The sequence below is a fragment of the Pelobates fuscus genome, chromosome 4, assembly GCF_036172605.1.
Source record: "Pelobates fuscus isolate aPelFus1 chromosome 4, aPelFus1.pri, whole genome shotgun sequence".
In the NCBI taxonomy this organism is placed as follows: domain Eukaryota; kingdom Metazoa; phylum Chordata; class Amphibia; order Anura; family Pelobatidae; genus Pelobates; species Pelobates fuscus.
Window position 1 is genome coordinate 297,117,322 of NC_086320.1, and position 23,628 is coordinate 297,140,949.

Consider the following 23,628-nt stretch of genomic DNA (forward strand, 5'->3'; position numbering starts at 1 on the left):
GTTTTTTGGGGGTTGTTTTTCACTACCACATCATTTGTTTTTGACAGGTAGATTTGTGGAAATTTACATAGAGCAATTCTAGTACAATTAACTGTATGTTGTGCAATCCGTATAGAAACCAACAGAATTCTAATGCTTATTTCCCTACTTTTCAAACTAGGGCCTGCTTTACTAATTATTGCTTATTAAAGAACCTACTTAAAAAAAATAAAAACTCGAATGTCCTTTTAATAAGTGCGGGCGTTTTATACACATTTCTAATAGGTTAAAATTTTGCTAAGGAAAAGCATGCATTTATTCAAATTGCAAAACAAAAAGGACAGTGCTAAGAAAAAAACTTCCTAGCCTGAGATTTGAGTTCTGCTCTAATTTTTGTCTTACACAAAATGTACGGTTTGGACACTACTTAGAACTATGTATGTGCAACCATGCCAGAGTACCCAAAAAATAAATGGGAACTCTACCAAAACATGCAAACAGCACACTTTGCCTTCATAAATAGCAAGATATGGGATTTGAAATGCCAGCCCAGTACTTTTTGCCATTACTTTAGCCAGCACCTGCAGGTTTAAAAGGCTGGCAAGTTCAACCAGTGGTGGATGGTGTGGTTTCAAGACTCAGCAATAACTGCATTACGACCTGTTGTAATCTACCAAATTAACCACTCTAACTGGATCCAAAGAGACATGAGGCCCCATAAAATACCACAACACCATAGAAATGTAGCATCCTCTATATATATATATATATATATATATATATATATATATATATTCATAAAAATGTATGTGTAATTATTATATTTTTTTACTATTGTCACATAATCTGATGTCCAAGTATGCCTGTGGACTGGTCCAGCCTATAAAAATCTGATTTAGAGTGCCTCTTTACAAGTACTCTAATTGTTTCTTTTAAGTCCACCATGTCAACGCATTTAATGAAACCGATCCCAATGCAGAGTCTTCACTGCAGCCTAATCCTTTCAAAGACATACTTCTCATAGAGGAACATTACAAACATACAGCATAGTGATTCTCTCTGACAGAGGTACACAACCATTTTAGCAGGAGGTCTGGATGGCATGCCTGTATATGAATGTATATGGAAGTTTAATAGAGCCGCATAATTTGGTTTCCCTCTGTGAGATTGGCACAGAAATCATTGGTTTGGTATCCTTATACATGGCAAACAGCTGAAAGATCAATAGAAAAGTCCCTTTCCCCATACCCTTATCTCTCATTCATTTCATACCCCATCTTCCCTTTCCCCTTTCTCTTTTCATCCATGTCACCTAGAATTTCTCACTATATGCCTTCCCCACCACCTTCTAACAATGGATCAAACGGTTACACTTAAATATCCACCACAGTGCTATACAGCCAGCCATAAGACCCATACTGAGACACACAAATACTGAAGTTAGGTAGGGGTGAACATTATGAGGTAGGCCTATCACTTACTTCCAGAAAGGACCTCATCCCTGGTTTCCAGAATGGCAAGGGAGCCAGGAGGAGCGTGTAAGAGTTCTATAAAGAGCAACCTCGAAGCCCGTTGTGTGGCAACATCATTCATTGCTACAGTGAGAGTTGCTAGGAGAGATTTGTAGAAGTCTGCTGTCGAGTACGGCAGGGGGCGGGGTCAGATTCCATAATTTGCAATAATCAACGGGGCCCGGTGTAGTACTAGTCCAGGCTGGGTGCGGCCCATAAGTTGCCATCACCTGCTCTATGAGAAGCATTGAATTCAATGCTGCATACCCAGTTCAGCAACAGCATAAACTGCATGTTGACGCTTTACCTAAAGTAGATTCCATTAGTGAATCCAAATCCTTCAAGGAACAATATAGCCACCAAAACAACTTTAGCTTAATGAAGCAGTTTGGATGTATAGACAATGTCCCTGCAGTCTCACTGTCCAGTTCTCTGTCATTTAGGAGCTAAATCACTTTTGTTTCTGTATCCCTGGGCACACCACCCCAGACTGACTGCATAAAAAAAAAAAAGTTCATATCAGATGTTAACTTACTCCAGATGTTTTATATCCTGCTCTGTAAATTAAACTTTAATCACACATAGGAGGCTTCTGCAAGGTTGAGCAAGCTATTAGAGTAGGATATGAGAGATTTTAAATTAAAACAGAATTTGCAATAAAGGAAGTATAAACATTAGAGGACTCTACAGGAAGTGTTTAGGAAGGCTGTACAAGTCACGTACAGGGAGGTATGACTAGGGTGCATAAACAAAATGCTTTAACACCTAAACAGAGAATTTAGAAGTGAAGTTGCATGGGCATAATCTATACACCAAAACTGCTTCATTAAGCTAAAGTTGTTTTGATCACTATAGTGTCTCTTAAGGGCTGTCTGGTAGCTACTAGAGGCATGGGTAATGGCAAAACAGTACTAAATTTTTGCCCCAAAATCATTTCTAAAAGATGAAATTATTAATTGCTTTGACTGAACTTAAAAAGTCAAATTACAGACATACCCTAATTTTGACATGTCTCACGGTGATAGAAATAGTCAAAGTTTGATAACACTAACACTAGATATTACCAACTGTAACCCTAAAAGACCACTTTTGAGCACATAGGCCGCCCCAAGCATAGTGATGGCTGTAATAGCAAATCACAATTATTGCATTGCCTTGCCATCACTTTGGGGAGGGGGGCCAAAACTGCACACCCAATCAGTATTGGACTCTTCTCACAAGAGAGGCAGTCCAGAGATGCCTGTGTAAATGTTGAGAACTTGTTACAACATTTAGATACTCTTGATCTGTATATGATCTGTTAACCTATTGCTGGATGTCACATGCTTGAGATATCCACCATTAGCCCAGTAAATACTGGTATCAGCATGCATGTGGTAGTCTACATGCCACCATCAATGCGCTATGGCTTAATGCATATCAGATGCATTTGGCAGCGTCAGAGGGATATTGCCAGACATACTCACAAACGAGTAGTCTGGCAACGGACATGTCTGATTGCAATTGGGGACACCCATTTAAATGGCCACTGTACTCTGTACTTCACCGTCACTTTTACAGTTGTTGAAGGCTGAATTAAAGTGTGTGACAACAGTCATGAATACGAGGGGGAAAAAAAAATAATAATAATAAAATACCCCATAACCAACAGATTTTTCAATAAAGAATTTAACTTTATTAAAAATCAGGAGACAGGTCCACGTTAACCATCTAGGCTTTTAAAGGGGTAGACAACTTTAATTCACCAAATGTATAGTGTGGTATTTAAAGAACATTAGACTAAAGCATTTTAGTTTGTACAATTTGACATCACTTTTAATTGGATTGTTTCATTTCTGTTATGAAAGGCTTCACAAAAATCAACAGGTACATTTTTACATTTTCCTGTAACCAGCTTGTTTGCATAAACTTCCCTTATACAACAATTAATATTGCTGCTGCTTTTCGATTTCACATGTCAATAGTAAAAAGCCTCATCACTGTGAATATCTTTGAATGGGGTGGAAAAATGACAAAGAGGACACTCTGTATACATATATATTTACATGTAAAACCATATTAAAGGGAGAAAATTAAAATAAATAGCCATAGTCTTCATTGGAAACATTTTACTATCATGCATATACTTTTATCCAGCTAACCCCTCAGTAGTATGGACTGTGAATGTTTATCTCTGGGACAGGAATATAAATCCCATTGCAATGAATAGTTCAGGAAGTTGCAGGCACAAATTAAAATATGCATGCTTATGCTCCCTGCTCAGCGGTTCTTTGAAAAGGTACACTCTGTAGGACTTGCCTAGTTACCATTGAGGTTTATTGTACACAGTTCCCATAATGCTCAGTTAGCCAGAGATTGCCGAGCACCATGGAAAATGTTAACTGAAACTGCTATAGGGTAAACTCATACCAAAACCACAATGCTTTCAATGTAAGAAATATCCCGGGATATGGAAAGACCTGTACTATGTACTGCATCCCTACAAAAATGTGCTATTTTATAGAAGATTTAAAAACACATCTTGAAGCAAGTACTAAATTAATACCAAGTGTATCAAAACGGGCTTGTTTTCGCAAGACCTGTTAAACCTATATTTTGCAATATCAAACATTCAAGTGTATTCAAACCCAAGAATAAAAATAAAAGAAAGCAGAATCCATTACAAAAATCTGCAATCGGGCAAATGTGCCCACATTGTTTAATGAATGCATCCTACCACAAAAACAAAGAGTTGGAAAATTTAAGCCAGTATTGGCAAGACCGGAAAATGGATAACCCATTTGGAAAATTACATCAATCAGGAGGAATTGGGCTGTTCTATAAAAGGTGTAAATAAAAAAGCCTAGTTTTAAACTTTATGTATTGAAGTGTGGAAGCTTGAATTCTCAGATTGTTCTAAACCATGAAACTGCCACTACTACCTTTACATACATCAGCCCTCCCCCATTACACAGTGAGCACTAAATGAGATTGTCAAAAATAAACATAAAAATAAAATATATATATATGTCTATGCAGATAATAAATACAGCTTTATTAACCGATTGTTGAGAACATGACTTACAACCAAGAAAAGAAAGAATTGGCTAGTGCAAAGCCATGTGTTTTATACAAAACAAATCTGGAAAAATGTAGTTAAGCTACTCTCCACCTTCTTTTCATTGACAAAATATTTATTCAGTGCGTGAAGCAAGTGGTAATAGATCCTGCCTATACCTTACATCATTGTATTTGCACAGCAGCAATGTTAATGGTCTGTTACTTACCCCACAGTTAGATTCAAAATTTACCCTATTTATGTATCAAACAATATATCCTACATTTTAACACCTTTCTCTTTTGTTCTATGTCAGCATAAACAAAACAAAATAAACCAAAGAAAGAAAACCACAAAAAAAAAAAAAAAAAAAAGTACTTCATTCGATTTGCCCGCTACCTCCCTAAAGGTTTCTACAATAGTAGAAAAGAACCCCAAATCATCAGTAAAGCCTTTGGCATTGTGCATCATCTACACTTTGCGGGTTGGGTAATTAACCCCAACCAAGTTGCAGTCTTACCAAAATAATTTTACAGGAGGAAAAAAAAAAAATACATAAAAAAAAAATTAAATGTAGATCTTGGCTGTAAAAACAGCAGTCTTGTATGGTTTCATACACTGCACAGATCTAAGCTGGAATAAAAAAAAAAAAAAATAAAAAAAAAGGGATTTCACTTAGAAAGAAAATAAACTCCCCTCCCCCTAAAGTGTTTGGGCTCCACAGTTCCACGATCACTGAGGAAGGAAAAAGGCAGATGCACTTTAACAAAACTCCAAAAAGCTGGATAAAAAGGCTTTTGTTTGGCGTCTTCAAGAGGCTTCACTTTCTGCAGGGGATGTAGGTGATGTTGGGGACACGAGATCAGGTTTTCGTGAAATTCTTTCCAGCTCAGCTTGAACATCTGTTAACACAGGCTTCTGGCCTAGAAAATTATAAACAAGAAGTTGTGTCAGAGTTACATTGCCTATAATAAGAGGAATCCAATGGTTTGGATCTTGCTTACTTGAAATTAAAATTAGAGGCAATGTGGAGATTTGTACCATGTATTTGCTTGGTAAATGTGGCTGATGAATTTTTGAACAGGTGATCATTTAATAGAAGTCTTAAGTAATTAGGTCCTGTAGTTTATTTACTGCATTCGGGTACATTATAATGTTGTAGTTTGAAGATAGGTCAACATACAAGGTTTTGAAAATAAAATAAATCAGTTCAATGCAGCAAACAATGCAGACTGGGGCGGAGCATGACCTTCATCCTGAACGGACACCATTCTATACAGCCGCCCACAAGAAATATATAATCCACCGAAACTCTCGATACCTGCAGCCCATCCAGCCTCCTAAAGTACCCAGCTGGACCCCTCAAGTCTTATGGAGTCAATAGATGCCATTTTTTTATGGCACCCAACCAGCCTAAACAGAGGTGAAAACTCTGTGCCTACCACACGCTGCCGCTCCCAAACCTGGAGGCACTGTTTTGCGGCGCAGAGAGCCCGGGAGACAAGCCTACCCCCACGACGGCTGTCCGAACAGCCCACATGCAATCTATGGGCCGCCGCTCACATAAACGGCAAGCCACGGCAGACGGCAGGGACATCGGGGCCATGCTGCAGAGGCCCATGCCGCCAAAACCGGCGCCAGCGGAAACCCTCAACCACCTAAACAGACAGGGCCTGAGGCCCTGCCGGACACGCAAGATGCTCCATCACTACAGCCTCCTCCAACCTGACACAAACTACCAGGTAGGACCTGAAAGTGTTATCTGACTTTCACAAAATACTGGCAGCAGAGCTAGCTCCCATAAAAACAGACATGAAAGCAATCACAGAAAGGGTGCAGGGCTTCAGAACAGGACATAACGGTCATACAAATCCAGCTTTCCACGCTCCAAAACACAGTGCAACAGGTCTGATCCCAGCAGAGGGCCATGTCTACAGAGCTGACAGCCACGGAAGAACGCCAATGGTGCACAAACCTAAAAATCATGGGTGCCCCTGCAGAAATCACGACAGTCGCCTATTAGCCACTATTCTGCCCCACGCTATAGCAAAGAAACTGGCAATTGAGGGGATATACCGCCTACCTTGCTCCACTAAGGTGCCACTGATGGCAGCCCGAGACGTCATACTCCGATGCCCAACGGTCCATGATAAAATCCAGATGTCAGCACTCAAAAGTAGGACACCTCTGGCCTTTGAGGATGCATCACTTACGTTCTACCAAGACCTGACAAAAGCCACCCTCCTCTGACACAAATCCTTTGGCCCTATCACAAGTAGTCTGTTCCCCACCTGTAGGCAATGCCTGCTGTTCTCAAACGGATCTCTAATAGCAAACAGTAACGGTACCTCACTCACATCCACGGAAGACGCAGCCACGTTCCTGGAGGCGCTGGGACTACCACCCCCGACTGCCGAACCAGCTACATGGCCCACCACCGGATCTTGGGATCCTGAACACATTGTACCCTTTGTTCCGAGGAACAGGGAATCCCAAGCCACAGAACAATGACACCAAACAGGAACTGAGTTACCATATGGTACCTGAATTCCTGGCGGTCATTGCTCCCCTACTCAGGCACTGCCTTGGAGAGTCTAAAGCTTAAAGGGACACTATAGTCACCAGAACAACTACAGCTTATTAAATTTGTTCTGGAGAGTAGAATCATTACCTTCAGGCTTTCTGCTGTAAACACTGTCTTTTCAGAGAAAATGCAGTGTTTCTATTACAGCCTAGTGATAACTTCACTGGCCACTCCTCAGATAGCTGTTAGAGATCCTTCCTGGGTCATGGCTGCCTAAATTGCATCCAAACATTCAGTATCTCCTCCCTCTGCCTGCAGACACTGAACTTTCCTCATAGAGATTCATTGATTCAATTCATCTCTATGAGGAGATGCTGATTGGCCAGGGCTGTGTTTGAATCATGCTGGCTCTGCCCCTGATCTGCCTCTTTGTCAGTCTCAGCCAATCCTATGGGGAAGCATTGTGATTGGATCAGGCTACCACTTCTGATGATGTCAGCAGACAGCTTGTTTTTCTGAGTCTAACAGCATGCAGAGTTACAGCTTCAGGCTTGAATACAGTAAGATTTTGCTATATTTTTGGAGCCATGAGGGGCCCAGATGGTGGTTTTAACACTATAGGGTCAGGAACACATGTTTGTGTTCCTGACCCTATAGTGATCCTTTAATGACTCCAACCAGTTATTCACATCTGTTTTACCTTAAGTACAGTAATGGTTTAGTATTTTTATTTTTTTTACACTGACGTTTGACAACACTTTCAGCATAGCTCCAAATTAAAAGTTTGATTTGCATTTCACGCACACACAACCTCTCCCCCCGCCCCCCCACACTCCTGCTGCTCCCTTGGTTAAGAGAAATTACACTCAAAGCACAGAGCGATACCACAAGTTTGAGCAGCCGCACTGACCAGAAATCATTAAACTCTGGAGCATAGCAGAATTCACACATTTCAGTCCACACCCCACTTTGCCTGTACGACACTTACCCCTAAAGCTACCAAGCATGCAAATCAAACTGCAACACTCGCATCTCGTCCCCCGACTTATCATGTCATCAGAACCTAGTGCCACTATTGGCACAATGCCCACCTCAATGGGGACCCTTTCATATAGCCCAACAGGCTCACATGCACCCAACCATCGAATTTAGTAGCAAAGAGCACACTGACAGCATACTGGGTATAGTGACAGTCCAAAATAGAACACCATGCTAGTCCTGACAAGCAGGGCTCCAACCTGTTTCAGCCACCCTGCGGGACAACTCTCTACGAAACTAATAATTCCAGCTCAGCAATCAGCTGGTAGAGCAAGAGCGTGTAGCCTTCAATACCTCTAGCAGCCGATTGCTCAGTACATGCATAGACCTGCTTAACATGTCGGGCCAGAACGCTATAACATGCTTAGTCCAGAGCTCCAGACCTAACTATGAATCCTAAGTTTAGTACTCTTGTTTAATTAATTAATTTAAAAAATGTGCAAGTGTTCCATGTATTTGCTTGTTATTGGAAATGCTCGCCATCGAAATTGTGGCATGGCAGGCATGAATGTTACCTACTGCACAAATAAAATTTAGTTTCTCTAAAAGGTTGGTGTGTGCATGTGAGAAATTTCTTCAGCAGAAAGATTTGTTTGTTTTTGTAGTGCAGAACAACAAATACCTTTATTAAAATATTTTTATTTTAGGAAATAAATCCTTAAATAATGGTTACAAGTTGTACAAGCTGAAGCATCCACCCCAGCCAACCAGGCCAGTCCCGGACGCATCCACCCCAGCCAACCAGGCCAGTCCCGGACGCATCCACGCCAGCCAACCAGGCCAGTCCCGGACGCATCCACGCCAGCCAACCAGGCCAGTCCCGGACGCATCCACGCCAGCCAACCAGGCCAGTCCCGGACGCATCCACGCCAGCCAACCAGGCCAGTCCCGGACGCATCCACCCCAGCCAACCAGGCCAGTCCGGACGCATCCACCCCAGGCAACTTGGGAAGCAACCATCTCTACAAAACCAAATATGGGGAGGGGGACTCTGCTCCAGATTTTAACTAAACCTTTCCGGATGGATGACCTACAGATTATGAACGGCTTCCTATGGTTTACACATTCAGGATACCTGATTTTTTTGCCAGATGTTGGCAAACTTACCTCCAGGATTTCCAGTTGAGTTGCCTGTGCCACCAGGTCCAGGTGATCCAGTTTTCTTACTTAGCAAGCTGTTAAAAAAATTAGCCAACACTCCTTCACTCGTTGTCCCAGCTAAAGAAAAATAAATGTATAAAACAGTCATAATTTTATAGGAAAGACATTCAGCTCTTACTAGACTACAAAGTATTATGCACCAATAAAGCTTGACTACATAGTTTTATTTACTAATCAATATTTGATTTTTCTGCAGTTTACGTGACATCCATATTCCTAAATTTATGCTGCCAAGGAACGTTCATTGCTAAATGAGCCATTAGGTCAATTGATTTCATTGTAACCACTTATATGATTTGATATATAGGATGCATCCATTACAACTTTGTACGTTTACTTTATAAATAAAACCAAATTTAAACAAATGTAGAGAAGACAAGTCTGCCTTTAAACATTGTCCTGTCTTTGGCAAGATGCCTGGTTTGAGCACTTGTTACAGTAGGGAACAATAGCCCTAGCAGTTAGGCAATACCATTAAATATTTGCATTGCGAATCAAATCACAAACCACATGTTTAACTTGTATTCTAGTCTAAATAGGATATAGTTACAGTGCTGCAGTCTGCCCTGTGTGTGCGCTATTTAGTGTTAGTTTGTAGGGACTTCTAAGAAAACCATCTTCAGTACAAACGCAACTGCCAATGTTAAGTTAAACGTTTTAAGAGGATTTTAGTGCCACTAAAAGGACCATCAGCTACTTTAAGGGACACCCCACACAAAGCACTTCAGGAAGCTGAAGTGCTGCAGGGGTCTTAAGCGAGTGTCCTCTTTTTCATAGTACAAAAAGTGCAGATTTCAATACAAATTGTCACTTTTAGAAATCAACCTTCTTACAACGGATCGTTTTACTTCCTGGTTGTATTTAACTCAGTGGAGCTAAACTCAAGAAGCAAGCAATTGCTTAGAGCACATGAAAAAAAAAAAAAAAAAAAATATTCTCAGAGCTGCATTGGGAAGTCTAATTGGACAGTCACAAAGTCTGGGCAGAGGAACAAGGGGAGGATTTGCAATGGTTTCAGACATTGTGAGATCTGCAGATTTTGCAAGCAGTTTTTAGATATACTCAAATAGAAAAAAGTATGCACTTTTTTTATTATTATTTTTATTATAATAATATCTACTAAAATGATTGCAGTGGAGTGTCCCTTTAAAAATACATCGGAGTTTGGGTTGGTGTGCAGGCAACGTTTACTGGTTTGAATTTTTTTATATATGGAGAATAAATACTATAGCCATTTTTAGCATCCAAGAAACTTGAGTGCTAGAATATATGACCATTAGGTGTGCTTAAATTCTGTTTAACAGACGTTTTCCCATTGGTCTGATAAAGAGGACAGAATTCTTCTAAAATCCAACGTCACTGCACATATAGTCACTCATTACACTCAATGAGTGTAAACCATGCCTTATAATTTTACACATGCAGCCCATTTCCCCAGCATAACATAGCACAATTTATCTGGGTCTCATGAGGTACCTTTCATGTTTGGATCAATTTTCTTTGTACCAGCAGGTACTGGGGACACACTTGCAACATTAGAGCCCCCTGATCTACTTGGTGTTCTAGGCGATCCACCAGAGACCCTCGGAGATGCATCCTGATGGGGAGGGAAATATAGATATAGAAAATATTATTTAGTTCTTACATAAAAAAAAAAAATAATAATTTGGAAATGTGTAGACATTAACATTTCACAAGTGCCTAGTAATATGGAATGCTGATTTTTTTCTAAGTTTGCTTTATTTCAATTCTGTTATACTTCATGTGACAATATAGAGCGTTCAAGTCGAGCGCTTACTGCTGCCTATAAGGATAGTCAGAGTCAGAACTGCTTTCTGAGCTCCTCCAGCACAAGAGTAACTCACAGCAGAAACAGGTACACCATTGGCCTCTGTGGATCAGCACCTGCAAATCCCGCACATCAACAAACCATATGTGATGACATAGTATCTACCTCATTTGTAGCAGAGCCAGGATGTGCAATTACTTGTTATAGGAAAGGGCTTCCTGGCCTGTTCAGTGTCATTGCTTTCTGGACCAATAATCATGGATCTTTTTTTTCTCATTATTATTATTATTATTATTCACGATTGCTGCACATACATACAGAATCCTAGCCATTATAAAAGTGGTAGAGCAGCATAGATTTTCAATAACCAGGGCCGAACTGGGAATTAAAAGCAGCCCTGGAAAAAAATTCTTTACCAGCTCCATAATGCGTCGCGCCAGCATAGTATGCAGATACAGAGTTAGAAAAGATAACTTAAAATTAAAAATTATTACTCCAACGTGAAAAAAGCACATAGAGGCTTAAAAAAAAAAAAAAAAGTGCAGATTTATTTTAAGCAGACGTGCCTTTGCATATAACCAATGTTTCAGTCCAACTACCGTGACATATTAAGGAAAGCTTGGTAATGGGACTGAAATGGTGAATGTATGTAGGGCACAACTGTAAAAAAAATTACGTTATCTTGTTTATTTTGAAGTCCTGTGGGTGCACTCTTCACTTTAAATATGTTATTGTGCTGGAGTATGCAATTGACTGGGCCAATATTTGCTCATTACATATGGTACATATCAATGACATTTCTATGTGTATTATATATTCATACATGCATACATACATACATACGGCGGATCCAGAGCCTGATCTCGGGAGGGGCACTTATAGATTAAGTAAAGAAATAATCCATGCACAATAACCACTCCTGCTCTGTGTAGTGGTTATGGTGCCAGGACCCGCTCCCAGAGTAAGTAGTCAAACCGTTTAAGAACAGTTTGACAATAGTGATGTCGCGAACATAAAATTTTCCGTTCGCAAGTGCGAACTTCCGCAAATGTTCGCGAACGGGTGAACCCGGTAAACCGCCATAGTCTTCAATAGGCAGGCGAATTTTAAAACCCACAGGGACTCTTTCTGGCCACAATAGTGATGGAAAAGTTGTTTCAAGGGGACTAACACCTGGACTGTGGCATGCCGGAGGGGGATCCATGGCAAAAATCCCATGGAAAATTACATAGTTGATGCAGAGTCTGGTTTTAATCCATAAAGGGCATAAATCACCTAACATTCCTAAATGGTTTGGAATAACGCGCTTTAAAACATCAGGTATGATGTTGTATCGATCAGGTAGTGTAAGGGTTACGCCCGCTTCACAGTGACAGACCAAACTCCCCGTTTAACGCACCGCAAACAGTCCATTTGCACAACCGCAAACTCCCCATTTGCACAAGGTTGGATACCAAGCTAGCCATGTCCCGTTCCTTGTCCTCACTGATGTCATTGAAGGTCTCTTCCTCCACCCAGCCACGTACAACACCAAGCCCCCTGTATTTTTTTTTTTTTAAATGTACACTACTGTTACACCAGATATGAGTTGCACTGGTGTGGCACTGCCCTGGCAGGCCCTGAAACGCACACGTGTGAAGGAAACTGACTGCTATAATTTCACAGTCAAATTTCTAGTTTTTTTTTTTTTAATGTACACTACTGTTACACCAGATATGAGTTGCACTGGTGTGACACTGTGCACACGTGTGAAGGAAACTGACTGCTATTATATTACAGTCAAAAAGTTTTTGTTTTTTTTAAATGCAAGCTATTGTGACACCAGATATGAGTGGTGGCACTGGGCAAGTGGGCACAGTATACGCTGTGAGCCTGACACACACGTTGGAAGGCAGGCAACTGCAATTAGATTACACAGAAGAAAAAAAAAGCAGACTGATGTTCTAGCCCTAGAAACGGATTTTTGGGGTGCTGTCCTTACAGCAGAGATCAGATGAGTCCTTCAGGAATGTAGTGGACACTAAATACACTAGCCTAGCTATCGATTTCCCTATTAAATCAGCAGCAGCTACACGGTCCCTCCTCTCACTAAGAATGCAGCTTCCAGTGGGCAGGGCCTAGCTGTCATGGAGGAAAGACGCACTTCGTGTGAGCTCCCTCAATATCTCACTTTAAGCAGCTATCAACAAGCGAATTTCACCCAGAAGGGGGGATGACCCAGCAATGTTGCTCCTACCTGACCGACCCGACATGCTTAAAGGACCACTCTAGGCACCCAGACCACTTCAGCTTAATGAAGTGGTCTGGGTGCCAGGTCCAGCAAGGGTTAACCCATTTTTTTATAAACATAGTTTAAGAGAAACTGCTATGTTTATTAATGGGTTAAGCCTTCCCCCAAATCCTCTAGTGGCTGTCTCATTGACAGCCGCTAGAGGCTCTTGTGTGATTCTCACTGTGAAAATCACAGTGAGAGCACGCAAGCGTCCATAGGAAAGCATTGTAAATGCTTTCCTATGCGACCGGCTGAATGCGCGCGCAGCTCTTGCCGCGCGTGCGCATTCAGCCGACGGGGAGAGTATGTTTTCCTGGCACTATAGTGGTCCTTTAATAGCGGTCTGGTAGATGGTAATCAGTCACACGGGCAAACAAGACAGGAAAGGGTTAAAGATAAATTCAGAGTCAAGAACAAAGCCATGGTCAATACCAAAATAAACAAAATAGATCAAGGAACGCACTAAAGGGTACTGACACAGAAACCACGATAGGACAAAGTGGATAGGGCTAGGGAAGTTTAAATATCCTTTAACATTTGATTGGCCCATGTCATGCCTACGCCCCCAAAACGTTCGTGTGGGGGTGCTGGAATGACGTGGGCCAATGGGAGCCTGAATCAACTTTTGGCTCCCACTGCCCCTTTAAGAGCGAGCTTGTGACTCGAGCCGTGCTCCTAGTGCCAGGCAGGCCACGTGACCGATCACTGCGGTCAGTGCACGCGGCTAAGTCAGAAGAGGAGATCAAGCCGCATGCGGCTCGTGTGGAGGCAGGAGTGATCCAGCCACGCGCGACTCAAGCTTAGGAGCCAGGTCGGTCCCAGGATAAAGTAAATACAGCCACAACCACTTATCCCAATCACACCTTTCCTAACGTCCTATCCCATTAAAAGCACATTACCGCGTATTTAATAAAACAGATAGACCCCTACTTCATCCAGGTTACCGATCGATGGTTCGATATTCTGAGCCCTCTCTGATTTACTGTACATGACTATTCGATATTCTCACAAATTTTATATAGCATTTTATGTTTGTCTGAGACCACCTTAAAATTATTGGATATCGCTAAAAATCATGATCACTATATACTTTCTCTACAAACCTCTAAAACGAACCAAACTACTCATCCATCCGCTATACCACTTTATCCCACCTAGAACTAGTGCCCAGTTAAAATACTTGACTCTTACTTACCCACACTCAGTCATGCCACACACATTTCACCACTACTCTCACTGAATCCCTCTGACTACAGCTAAATTCATCTTCTACATCAGAACACTACTCCTAAGATTGGGTTGTATCCGTGTCTCGGGTCTTTCATTTAGAATAGGGGCAGCTTCGGTCTCCTTCAACACTGACACTCCAGTGCATATTATTAAAAGATTGGGCAGATGGAAATCCTCAGTCTACAACCGATATATTCCTCATCCCGAGAAAGAAATGAGGAAAGCTTTTAAAAGTTTGGCTTTGTAAATTTGATGCAATAAGTGTGTTTTTCTTTAATACCTTTTCACCCTCTTTGCATGAACCCGATTTACATTTATTACTAATAGGTTTCTGAACATATATATTATATTATTCACTCACTCACTCTCTGGGCCGGCCTAAGACATCATGCTGCCTAGGTCCAACGATAAATGACTATGGGGGATAATGTATAATAAACACAGGTTACTGGCTATGGAGGGATAATGTATAATAAACACAGGTTACTGGCTATGGGAGGATAATGTATAATAAACACAGGTTACTGGTTGTGGAGGGATAATGTATAATAAACACAGGTTACTGGCTATGGGAGGATAATGTATAATAAACACAGGTTACTGGTTGTGGGGGGATAATGTATAATAAGCACATGTTACTGGCTATGGGAGGATAATGTATAATAAACGCAGGTTACTGGCTATGGAGCATAATGTATAATAAACAAAAAAAAACAAAAAAAATGAATGCAGCTTCAGAATTAATCTAAATTGTATGCTGTCTAGGAGGTGGGAGGGTCTGGGAGGGAGGGTCTGCTGTTGATTGGCTGGAATGTGTCTGCTGACTGTGAGGTACAGGGTCAAAGTTTACTCAATGATGACGAATAGGGGGCGGACCGAACATCGCATATGTTCGCCATCCGTGGCGAATGCGAACAAGCTATGTTCGCCAGGAACTATGCGCCAGCGAACCGTTCGGGACATCACTATTTGAAAACTTACCTGGGGTCTGCTGGGATATGGGGCTGTAGTAGGGTAGCAGTAGTGCAATGTGTGAGGGGTGCAATGTTTGTGAAAGGTTGGGGGGGGGGTGGTGTGTGTGTGTGTGTGTGTCTAGAGTTCACTCTCACCACTGCGACCACCAGGAATCCCTGGTGGTCGCAGTGGTGAGTGAACTCTAGCCCGTAGCTCCAGGGCTACAGTTCACTCTCGCGAGAGCCGGAGCGTTGCCGCAAGAAGGACCCGGAGGAGCTGCAGGCTGAGCTCCCGGGTCCTCTCTTCCTCCCTCCCCTGCCGGCTGCCTGCACGGTGCCTGTGGAACGGGGAGGGAGATCTCTGATCTCCCCTCCGGTCCGTGAAGGCACAAGGCGCTTGGACAGTGCCAGCCCTGCATTGGCCAGCAGGGGAGAGCCTGGGGGGGGGGGCGCAATTGCCCGTTGCCCCCCCCCTGGATACACCAGTGATATATACAGCCCCTCTGTGTGCCTTTTTGCCTCCCCCGGTCCCTCTGTATGTTTCTTTCTCCCCCTCACTGCTCCTCTGTGTCCACGTCTCCACTCTCCTTCCCAGTCTCTCTTCCCCCTCTGCCTCTTTCTCCCCTTCCCAGTGTGTGTGTGTGTGTCTCTCCCTCTGTCTCTTTCTCCCCCCCTTTCCCTGTGTCTTTCTCCCCCACTATACCATCTCTATTCCCCAACTTTTTCCCCTTGTGTCTCACTCTTCCCCCCCCCCCCCCCCCCTCTGTCTCTTTCTCCCTCCTTTCCCTGTGGAACTCTCCCTCCCCCTCTGTCTCTCTCTATTCTCCCACTGTCAATTTCTTCTCCTGCGTCTATCTATTCACCCTCTACCTTTCTCCCTCCCCTCCCACCCCCCATCCACCTGAGAGGAGTCAGGGGAGCCGGCCACGTTCCACGCTGCAGCCTCGCCGGTCCAGCGGCACCAGCCCCTCTGAGTGTGCCACCAGACCAAGTACTGCAGTGTACTTCATGGGGCCCCGAGCAAGAAACTGAGCAGCTTCCAGGGAACCCATGAGACACACTTCATATTAGAGATATGTAATACATGTGCAAAAGGCATATACGGTCATAATCACCATTAAGTAATTATAGCAGAAGAATGATTAGCAGTCATAGTCAACTTTGAATCAATGTATGTTTTCAAAGATGCCCCTACAAGTGTATAGAGTTTGTTCTTAAACAAAGCAACCTTCCAGAGCAATTGCTCGAATAGGAAAGTTTTTTATGTCTGAGTTTTTAGATTCACTTGTACCTAAATTATTATTATTACTGCACATGGTGGATATGATTATTTACTATACACACACACACACACAAATGATGTGGAAGACTAAGCCATATATTTTCCAATTTGTGATGTCTGATCAGAAAACCTGTAACTGCATTTGTTTTAAGCATCAGCACGATTACAATATGAAGTAGGGATCGACCGATTATCGGTTTTACCGATATAATCGGCCGATATTCGGTATTTTCGGCAATATCGGTATCGGCCAATAGGGATACCGATATTGCCGATAATACCTCCCAGGACCGCCAGGCTCATTACAAGCCCGGCGGTCCTGGAGGGGCGGGCAGCAAGCGTTTACTCACCTCCCAGCAGCTCCTCCAGCTCCCCAGTGTAAATCTCGCGAGACCCGCGGCCAGCTCTGACGGCCACGGGTCTCGCGAGATTTACACTGGGGAGCTGGAGGAGCTGCTGGGAGGTGAGTAAACGCTTGCTGCCCACCCCACTTCCCTCCCCTCCCCTCCCCTCCCCCAGCTAAGCCAATGCCACTGGACCACCAGGGAATAACATATCCCCCCTCCCTGGCAAGGCAACAAGCAGGGAGGGGGGACAACAAAAAATAAATGATAATAATTAAATATATAAAAATAAAATAATTTAATAAAAAAAAAAAAAAAAAATGTTTTAATAAAAAATGCCCCCTCACACACACACTATTATTATACACATACACTACACAAACACACTGTGTATATAATTCAGTGTGTTTGTATAGTGTGTGTATATATAATGCAGTGTGTTTGTATAGTGTGTGTATATATAATGCACACTACACAAACACACTGTATTATATACACACACACACACTATACAAACACACACTGCATTATATACACACACACTATACAAACACACACTGCATTATGTACACACTGCATTATGTACACACACACACTACAAACACACACTGCATTATATACACACACACTGCATTATATACACACACACACACACTACATTATATACAAACACACACACTATACAAACACACTGCATTATATACACACACACACTATACAAACACACTGCATTATATACACACACACACTATACACACTGCACAAACACTGCATCCACTACACACACATACACAGCTCCCCTGTCTAGACACACTGCATCCACTACACGTGGCATGTATATTTTGTGCATTTACCTTTAGAAATAGTTTTTTATTTTCCAAAATGGTAAATGTACAGAATATCGGCAAATTATATCGGCTATCGGTATCGGCTCTAAAAAATCAATATCGGTCGATCCCTAATATGAAGTTGTCACAACTTCCATCCTTTTAGCGCCACAAAGTGGTATTCAAAATTTTCCACTCGCCACTACTCATTGACGAGGAATTTTTTTTAAAAATAAGCCCAGGGAAATAGAAATATATCCCTGGAGTAAGGCTGGGCTAGTAGCCTAGGACTATGCCATTTGGAGACACACCATTTTAAATTTCAATGACAACAAATTAGTCCAAAGAAGGGATTCACACACACCTTCTAAAGAAAACCAACTTAGGTGCAAGTAGGCAGAGGTGGTTTATTACAACAGTTTAAGTGTGCAGACTATTAGTTAAGGCAAAGTTTTGGCTGTAAAAAAAGTAATAAAAAAAAACACAGCATACTTGAGAAAGGCTTGTTAGAGAGGAAAGATTACTTTAACTGATTAAGTCTGCACATTGAAATTACTCTGTGTGCACATGCATTTTTCTGTTGTATGACATCAAATTAGTGTCAGGACAACTGGTAAGAAAAGAATACGGCAAATGGCTTGATGATATACATAAAACCAGGGTGGATAAAATTTGCTTAAACTAATAAACAGAAAAAAAAAAAAAAATATATGAAAAATACAGTGTGTGAGCTTTAAAGAAGCTTTCTAGTGAATTGATTGTATGTTGTATGAATTGGCCCCAGCAGCAACCTTATAATGTATGCATTTTCAGGTGAGTGTAGCCCTCTTGGTTTCATATGCAAGTATATTTGGGAGTCTAGGTCAACTCCCCGTCACTGGTTCCGCATTCCTGGGCCCTATTTAACCTTGCACTATAGAGAGCCTGGGAGGATGTATTTCCCAAGTAAGTGGGTCGATGTCATAAAAGCAGGCAGTAGGTTGCTAGGATAGGACCTGACCAAAAAAAAAAAAAAAAAAAAATAGGGGTCCGCTGGCATTGTGGCAGTCTCAAATCGGTAAAAAAAAAAAGGAAAGGAAAAAAAAAAAATATGCGCTAGAGATATATAGCAAAACAAAAACACACAAACAACTCAAACTTACAGGTCGTCCAGCTGTATTTGGAGGTTGTTTCGACAACTGTGTCTAAAAGAAAGAGAAATAAGCTTTCGTTTTCCAATTGGATAAAAGAACCCAGTGTATTTTAAATTTGTTCATCCCAAATGATTAGTTACCTGCTGCTTCATAAGAAATACTTGATCATCCTCAGATACAATTTCCTTCTCATGCACAAACTGTAAACGAAGAAAAAATGTTAATCTAAATATAAAATTGCAAGTTAAACTATATAGCTGCAATTAAGTAACAGAGAGCATGACGGCTAAATAGGATAGTGCTCCATATTATGTAAACCCACACAAAAACTAGAATGCTATAAAACTTCAAGTATTAAAAAAATGTTTACAAACGGAAGTCATTTACCTTACGCACAGGTGGTTTAGTGATTATATCTTCAAAAGTGTCTTCAAGTTTTAGTGTTTGAAAATTTTCGTGTAGAATACCTATCTTCTTTTCATTATCCCATCCTGCTGGGCTGAAAAGAAAACAAAAAGATAATCAGAATATAGATATGCAATAAATCTATCCAGCTATACAGAATGCTTAAAAGGGACACCATAGGTAACTTTCGCTTAATGCAGCAGTTGTGGTGTGGTGTATACATCACGCCTTAGGACTAAAACTAAATTGAAATTTCCCACCAAACTTTACACTGGCGTGTGAGGGAGCCATACACTCAGAGGGGCTAGGGGACACAAAGAAACAGACAGGGGCAAAAGAGACTTTAATTAAACCCATTAGATTTAATTGTGTCAACTAAAATCTACTGGAGATTAAGTCGGCTAAAACAATTCAAATGACTAAAATGGCTTTTTAGTCAAAAGACGGACTAAAACTAAATTGAAATGTTGCCGCCAAAGTCAACACTGTACTGCACTATTATGGTACTGCTGTAGAGACATGCATGTTCTGGCACCCCCCCCTCCACCCCCGTTTCTGGATTTTTTTTATACCAACATGTCAAGTATGCTTCAGCTGGGCAAAACACAAGTACAAGATAAAAAAAAAAAAAAAAAAAAAAAAAAAAAAAAACTGCTACTTACATATATACTGCATCCTTTTCAACAACCACCGCAGGCATATTAAAATGGAAACCATATAATTGCTGAACAATATATTTATATACAATGTCAATGTTTTTGTTCTCTTTTATTGAGGTGTAGATAAGTGCAGCGCCATCTTAAAATAATTTGTAAAGGAAAAGAAACAAAAACCATATCCATGCAATGGTCTGCATTGCTGCAAATAATCCCGCAGTTATCTGCATAGAGGTGCCTTGTGTTATGAAATAAAATTACTATATTAAAATGTATGTGCGCATATAGCTTAGCCCAATCTCTACTTGCTGCTCAGTAGTCCCCCTCCTCCCCAACAGGCAGATACTGCCCAGAGCCTGGCAGATCAGATGGCTCCAGACAATATGAAGTGCCCCCCCGCCCCCCTTCATAAATTCAGCATTTAATTTATAAAAAAAAAACTTTACTTACAAATCATTGGCCCATTTTAAATGACCTATTTTGTGATCATACAATTCTGAAACATTTCCAATGATTATATGATACACTTGTGAAAAGGATACATTGTAAACAGAATTTTCGGATATGTGACTGGATAAAATCAAAGTGCTCATCTCTGTAGTCATGTTCTTTTTCCAAAATACTAATGGCATCGCACTGCAAGTCAATGATAGAAAATAAATTAATGAATGCATAAGAGAAAGGGTTATAGAATTAGAACAGAGCATACAGTTGCAAACAGCAGCAAGGTAACTTATTAATTGCAAGATGGAGACCGAAATGATATTTATATTAACACAAACAATATTGTGCAACAATGTGTTTTGGGCAAAAAAACAAACCAAAAAATAAAAAATTAGCAAAATGCACAGTTCGTGAACAGAAGAAAAATCTAAATAAGAACGGTGTATCAAGGGCTTCATGAAAAGGGTTGCTAGAGTGGTGTAAAGCACACTGCCAATTTTCTCTAGAGAGGTGAAAATGTGTTTCTGGAGTGATCAATCAGGCTTTAGTATCTGACTGAATAAAAAAATAATTAAAAATAAATTAAAATAATCTGCTTGTGGTAGATGCCATTAGAACGCTACCTATTGGAACTCATTGCACCTACAGTAGAACTCATTGGAGGAGCGATAATAGTCTGGGGGTATATTAGGGTTAAGGATATGCCCCTTAGTTCCGGTGAAGGGTCATCATAATGTTACAGGATAAATAGACATTCCAGACAATGAGGGTGTTCAAACTCTATGGCAACAGTTTGGGGAAGGCCCTTGAGAGTTCCTGAATAACTGTGCCAATGTGATTTATTCAATAAAGGGAAAACTGCTGTGAATTCAAAGTGAGTGTCAAATTTAAAGTCAACATAGCTGAACTTGAAATTTAGAGGACTTGGAGGATCTTTGCAGTTTACCCAATATGGCCTTACATTTCACATTTTGAATTTCTGAATATTCTCAAGATACTGTTTTGTTCAGAGCCATAGCCTCAAATTTATTCCTGAAACCTTTAAGGACTTTTAAAAATTGTTGATCAGAAACAACTGAGCTGTTCAGTATGAATTAAGTAGTCAATATGGTTAAGATCAAACACACCTTTGTGCAAACAACAACTACAGGAATGCCGAGGTTGTGTGTAAGAGTATCTTCTCCCAGTGGTAAAATCACACTTTCGTCTTGTTCTTCTTGTAGAGATGTATTTCTACGTTGAGGTGAAACAGGACATTCTTCTCCAGGCTCTACATATGCTTGATAATTCCTTACCACTGAAAACAGAATTATGTAAAATGGACTGAGAACAAGTTATTAGATTAAAACATTACACAAAGTATATTTTATATTAACTCCAGTAACATATTAATGGGGAGGGGTCCACTCTTGACTGCTGGAAGGCGGGTGAACATGGCACGCTCTCCTGGCTCTATACTGCCCTGTATTATAGCTCAGCCAGGTGGAAAAATGGGAGAGAATCTACATTATCTGTCAGGGAGCTCTGTGCAGTGCGAGCCATGGCAGAGAATCTATATCAGTAGTGTCCAAAAGGTAGATCCCCAGATGTTTTGAAAACTATAGCTTCCACGTTGCTTTGTCATTCTAAAAGGCATGCACAGCATCATGGGAGTTGTAGTTCTACAACATCTTGGGATCTACCTTTTGGGCACCCTTTATCTACATGATCTGTACTCTATGTAGTGCACGTGGAAGGAGCAGAGATATAACTAAACCTCATCCAGTTCCTCTGGATGTTCCCAGCATGCTGCTTGGAGAACCCTGAAAGATCTGGCAGAAGAGCTTGCAGCTCCTCTGCCATAGATCTGTTACAAAATTGGTAGATGAGTATAGGATTTATTGGGGAGAAGGGTGTCAGGACATATACACAAGAGGATGATGGGGATGCAAATAAACACAAAATGTGGGTGATGCAACAAAAAGAAATTTTTGTTAAAAAAGTTACAATTCGGACGGGATGCAAAACAATTCCAACCAGTGTTCTAACTAGCTGTGTCTGATTAACACACAATACAAAATACACACTACATTTATACCATTTGTTCAGCTACTATCGGTTTCCAAAAGGGAGTGCTCAGCATATCCTGCTAAGCAACTCTTGTGAATAGTTTCATTTGTGGAGGACAAAATAAAAATATGCTGGGTTTATAAATTTGGCAAGTAATTACAATTTAAGTGGATGCTATACAAGCCCTTATGAAATGCTACAAAAGCACTTGTACAAGCTGTGGGTCCACATGTAAGTGGTCTTACACAGGTCAGAGGGAAGCTAGATAGAAATGGAATTGAGATCACTGATGCAGAAGTAGTAACTTGCACTTTAATTATACCAAGGTTAGTTCAAACTGTTTGAAAATGGTTTGACGGAGGCAGATTCCACCCAGAAACAATGGCTCCATCACAGTCATACCAAAACCGGGCAAGAACCCAGAAAACACTGGGAACTACCGACCTCTCACTCCTCAACGCGGATGTCAAACTCTTCTCTAAAATCTTAGCAACCAGACTACAACCCTACATGCCCAGATTGATACACCCGGACCAAACGGGCTTCATACCGGGAAGAGAAGCTAGGGACTGCACTCTGAGAGCGTTCACTATCCAACACCAAGCTCAAAGAGAGAATAAGAATCTACTTATGCTCGACGGACGCTGAAAAAGCGTTTGATCGAGTGAGATGGCAATTCATGATGGTGACGCTCAACAAAGTTGGACTGGGGAGGGGGATGCTCGCATGGATCGACACACGTTACTGCAACCCCAATGCACGGATCCGAGTCAACGGAGCACTCACAGATTGATTCCTGATTAGCAACGGCACCAGGCAAGGCTGCCCATTATCCCCACTCCTATTTGCCCTAACACTAGAACCGTTCCTGGACAAGATCAGGCGAACACCAGCCATACGAGGATTCCAATATAAAGACCAGGAACATAAAGTTGCGGCGTATGCAGATGATATGCTCTTCTTTATAGACAACCCGAGGCACACGTTACCGGCA

At 41.3% G+C, this 23,628-nt stretch overlaps 1 protein-coding gene across 1 annotated transcript in view; it reads right to left on the bottom strand.

Annotated features, from left to right (window-relative positions):
* Positions 1-3,277: 3,277 nt before the first annotated feature.
* The window catches only part of DYNC1LI1 (dynein cytoplasmic 1 light intermediate chain 1), a 61,171-nt gene continuing 40,820 nt past the window's right edge, over positions 3,278-23,628 (bottom strand). The window contains exons 5-13 of the mRNA XM_063452223.1: positions 21,713-21,882; positions 20,684-20,777; positions 20,148-20,283; positions 19,468-19,579; positions 19,221-19,280; positions 19,090-19,131; positions 10,727-10,847; positions 9,197-9,307; positions 3,278-5,450 (exon numbers count right to left, since the gene is read on the bottom strand). Of these exons, the coding sequence (XP_063308293.1) occupies positions 5,338-5,450; positions 9,197-9,307; positions 10,727-10,847; positions 19,090-19,131; positions 19,221-19,280; positions 19,468-19,579; positions 20,148-20,283; positions 20,684-20,777; positions 21,713-21,882 (959 nt within the window). The 3' untranslated portion in view covers positions 3,278-5,337. The remainder of the gene's footprint in view (positions 5,451-9,196; positions 9,308-10,726; positions 10,848-19,089; positions 19,132-19,220; positions 19,281-19,467; positions 19,580-20,147; positions 20,284-20,683; positions 20,778-21,712; positions 21,883-23,628) is intronic.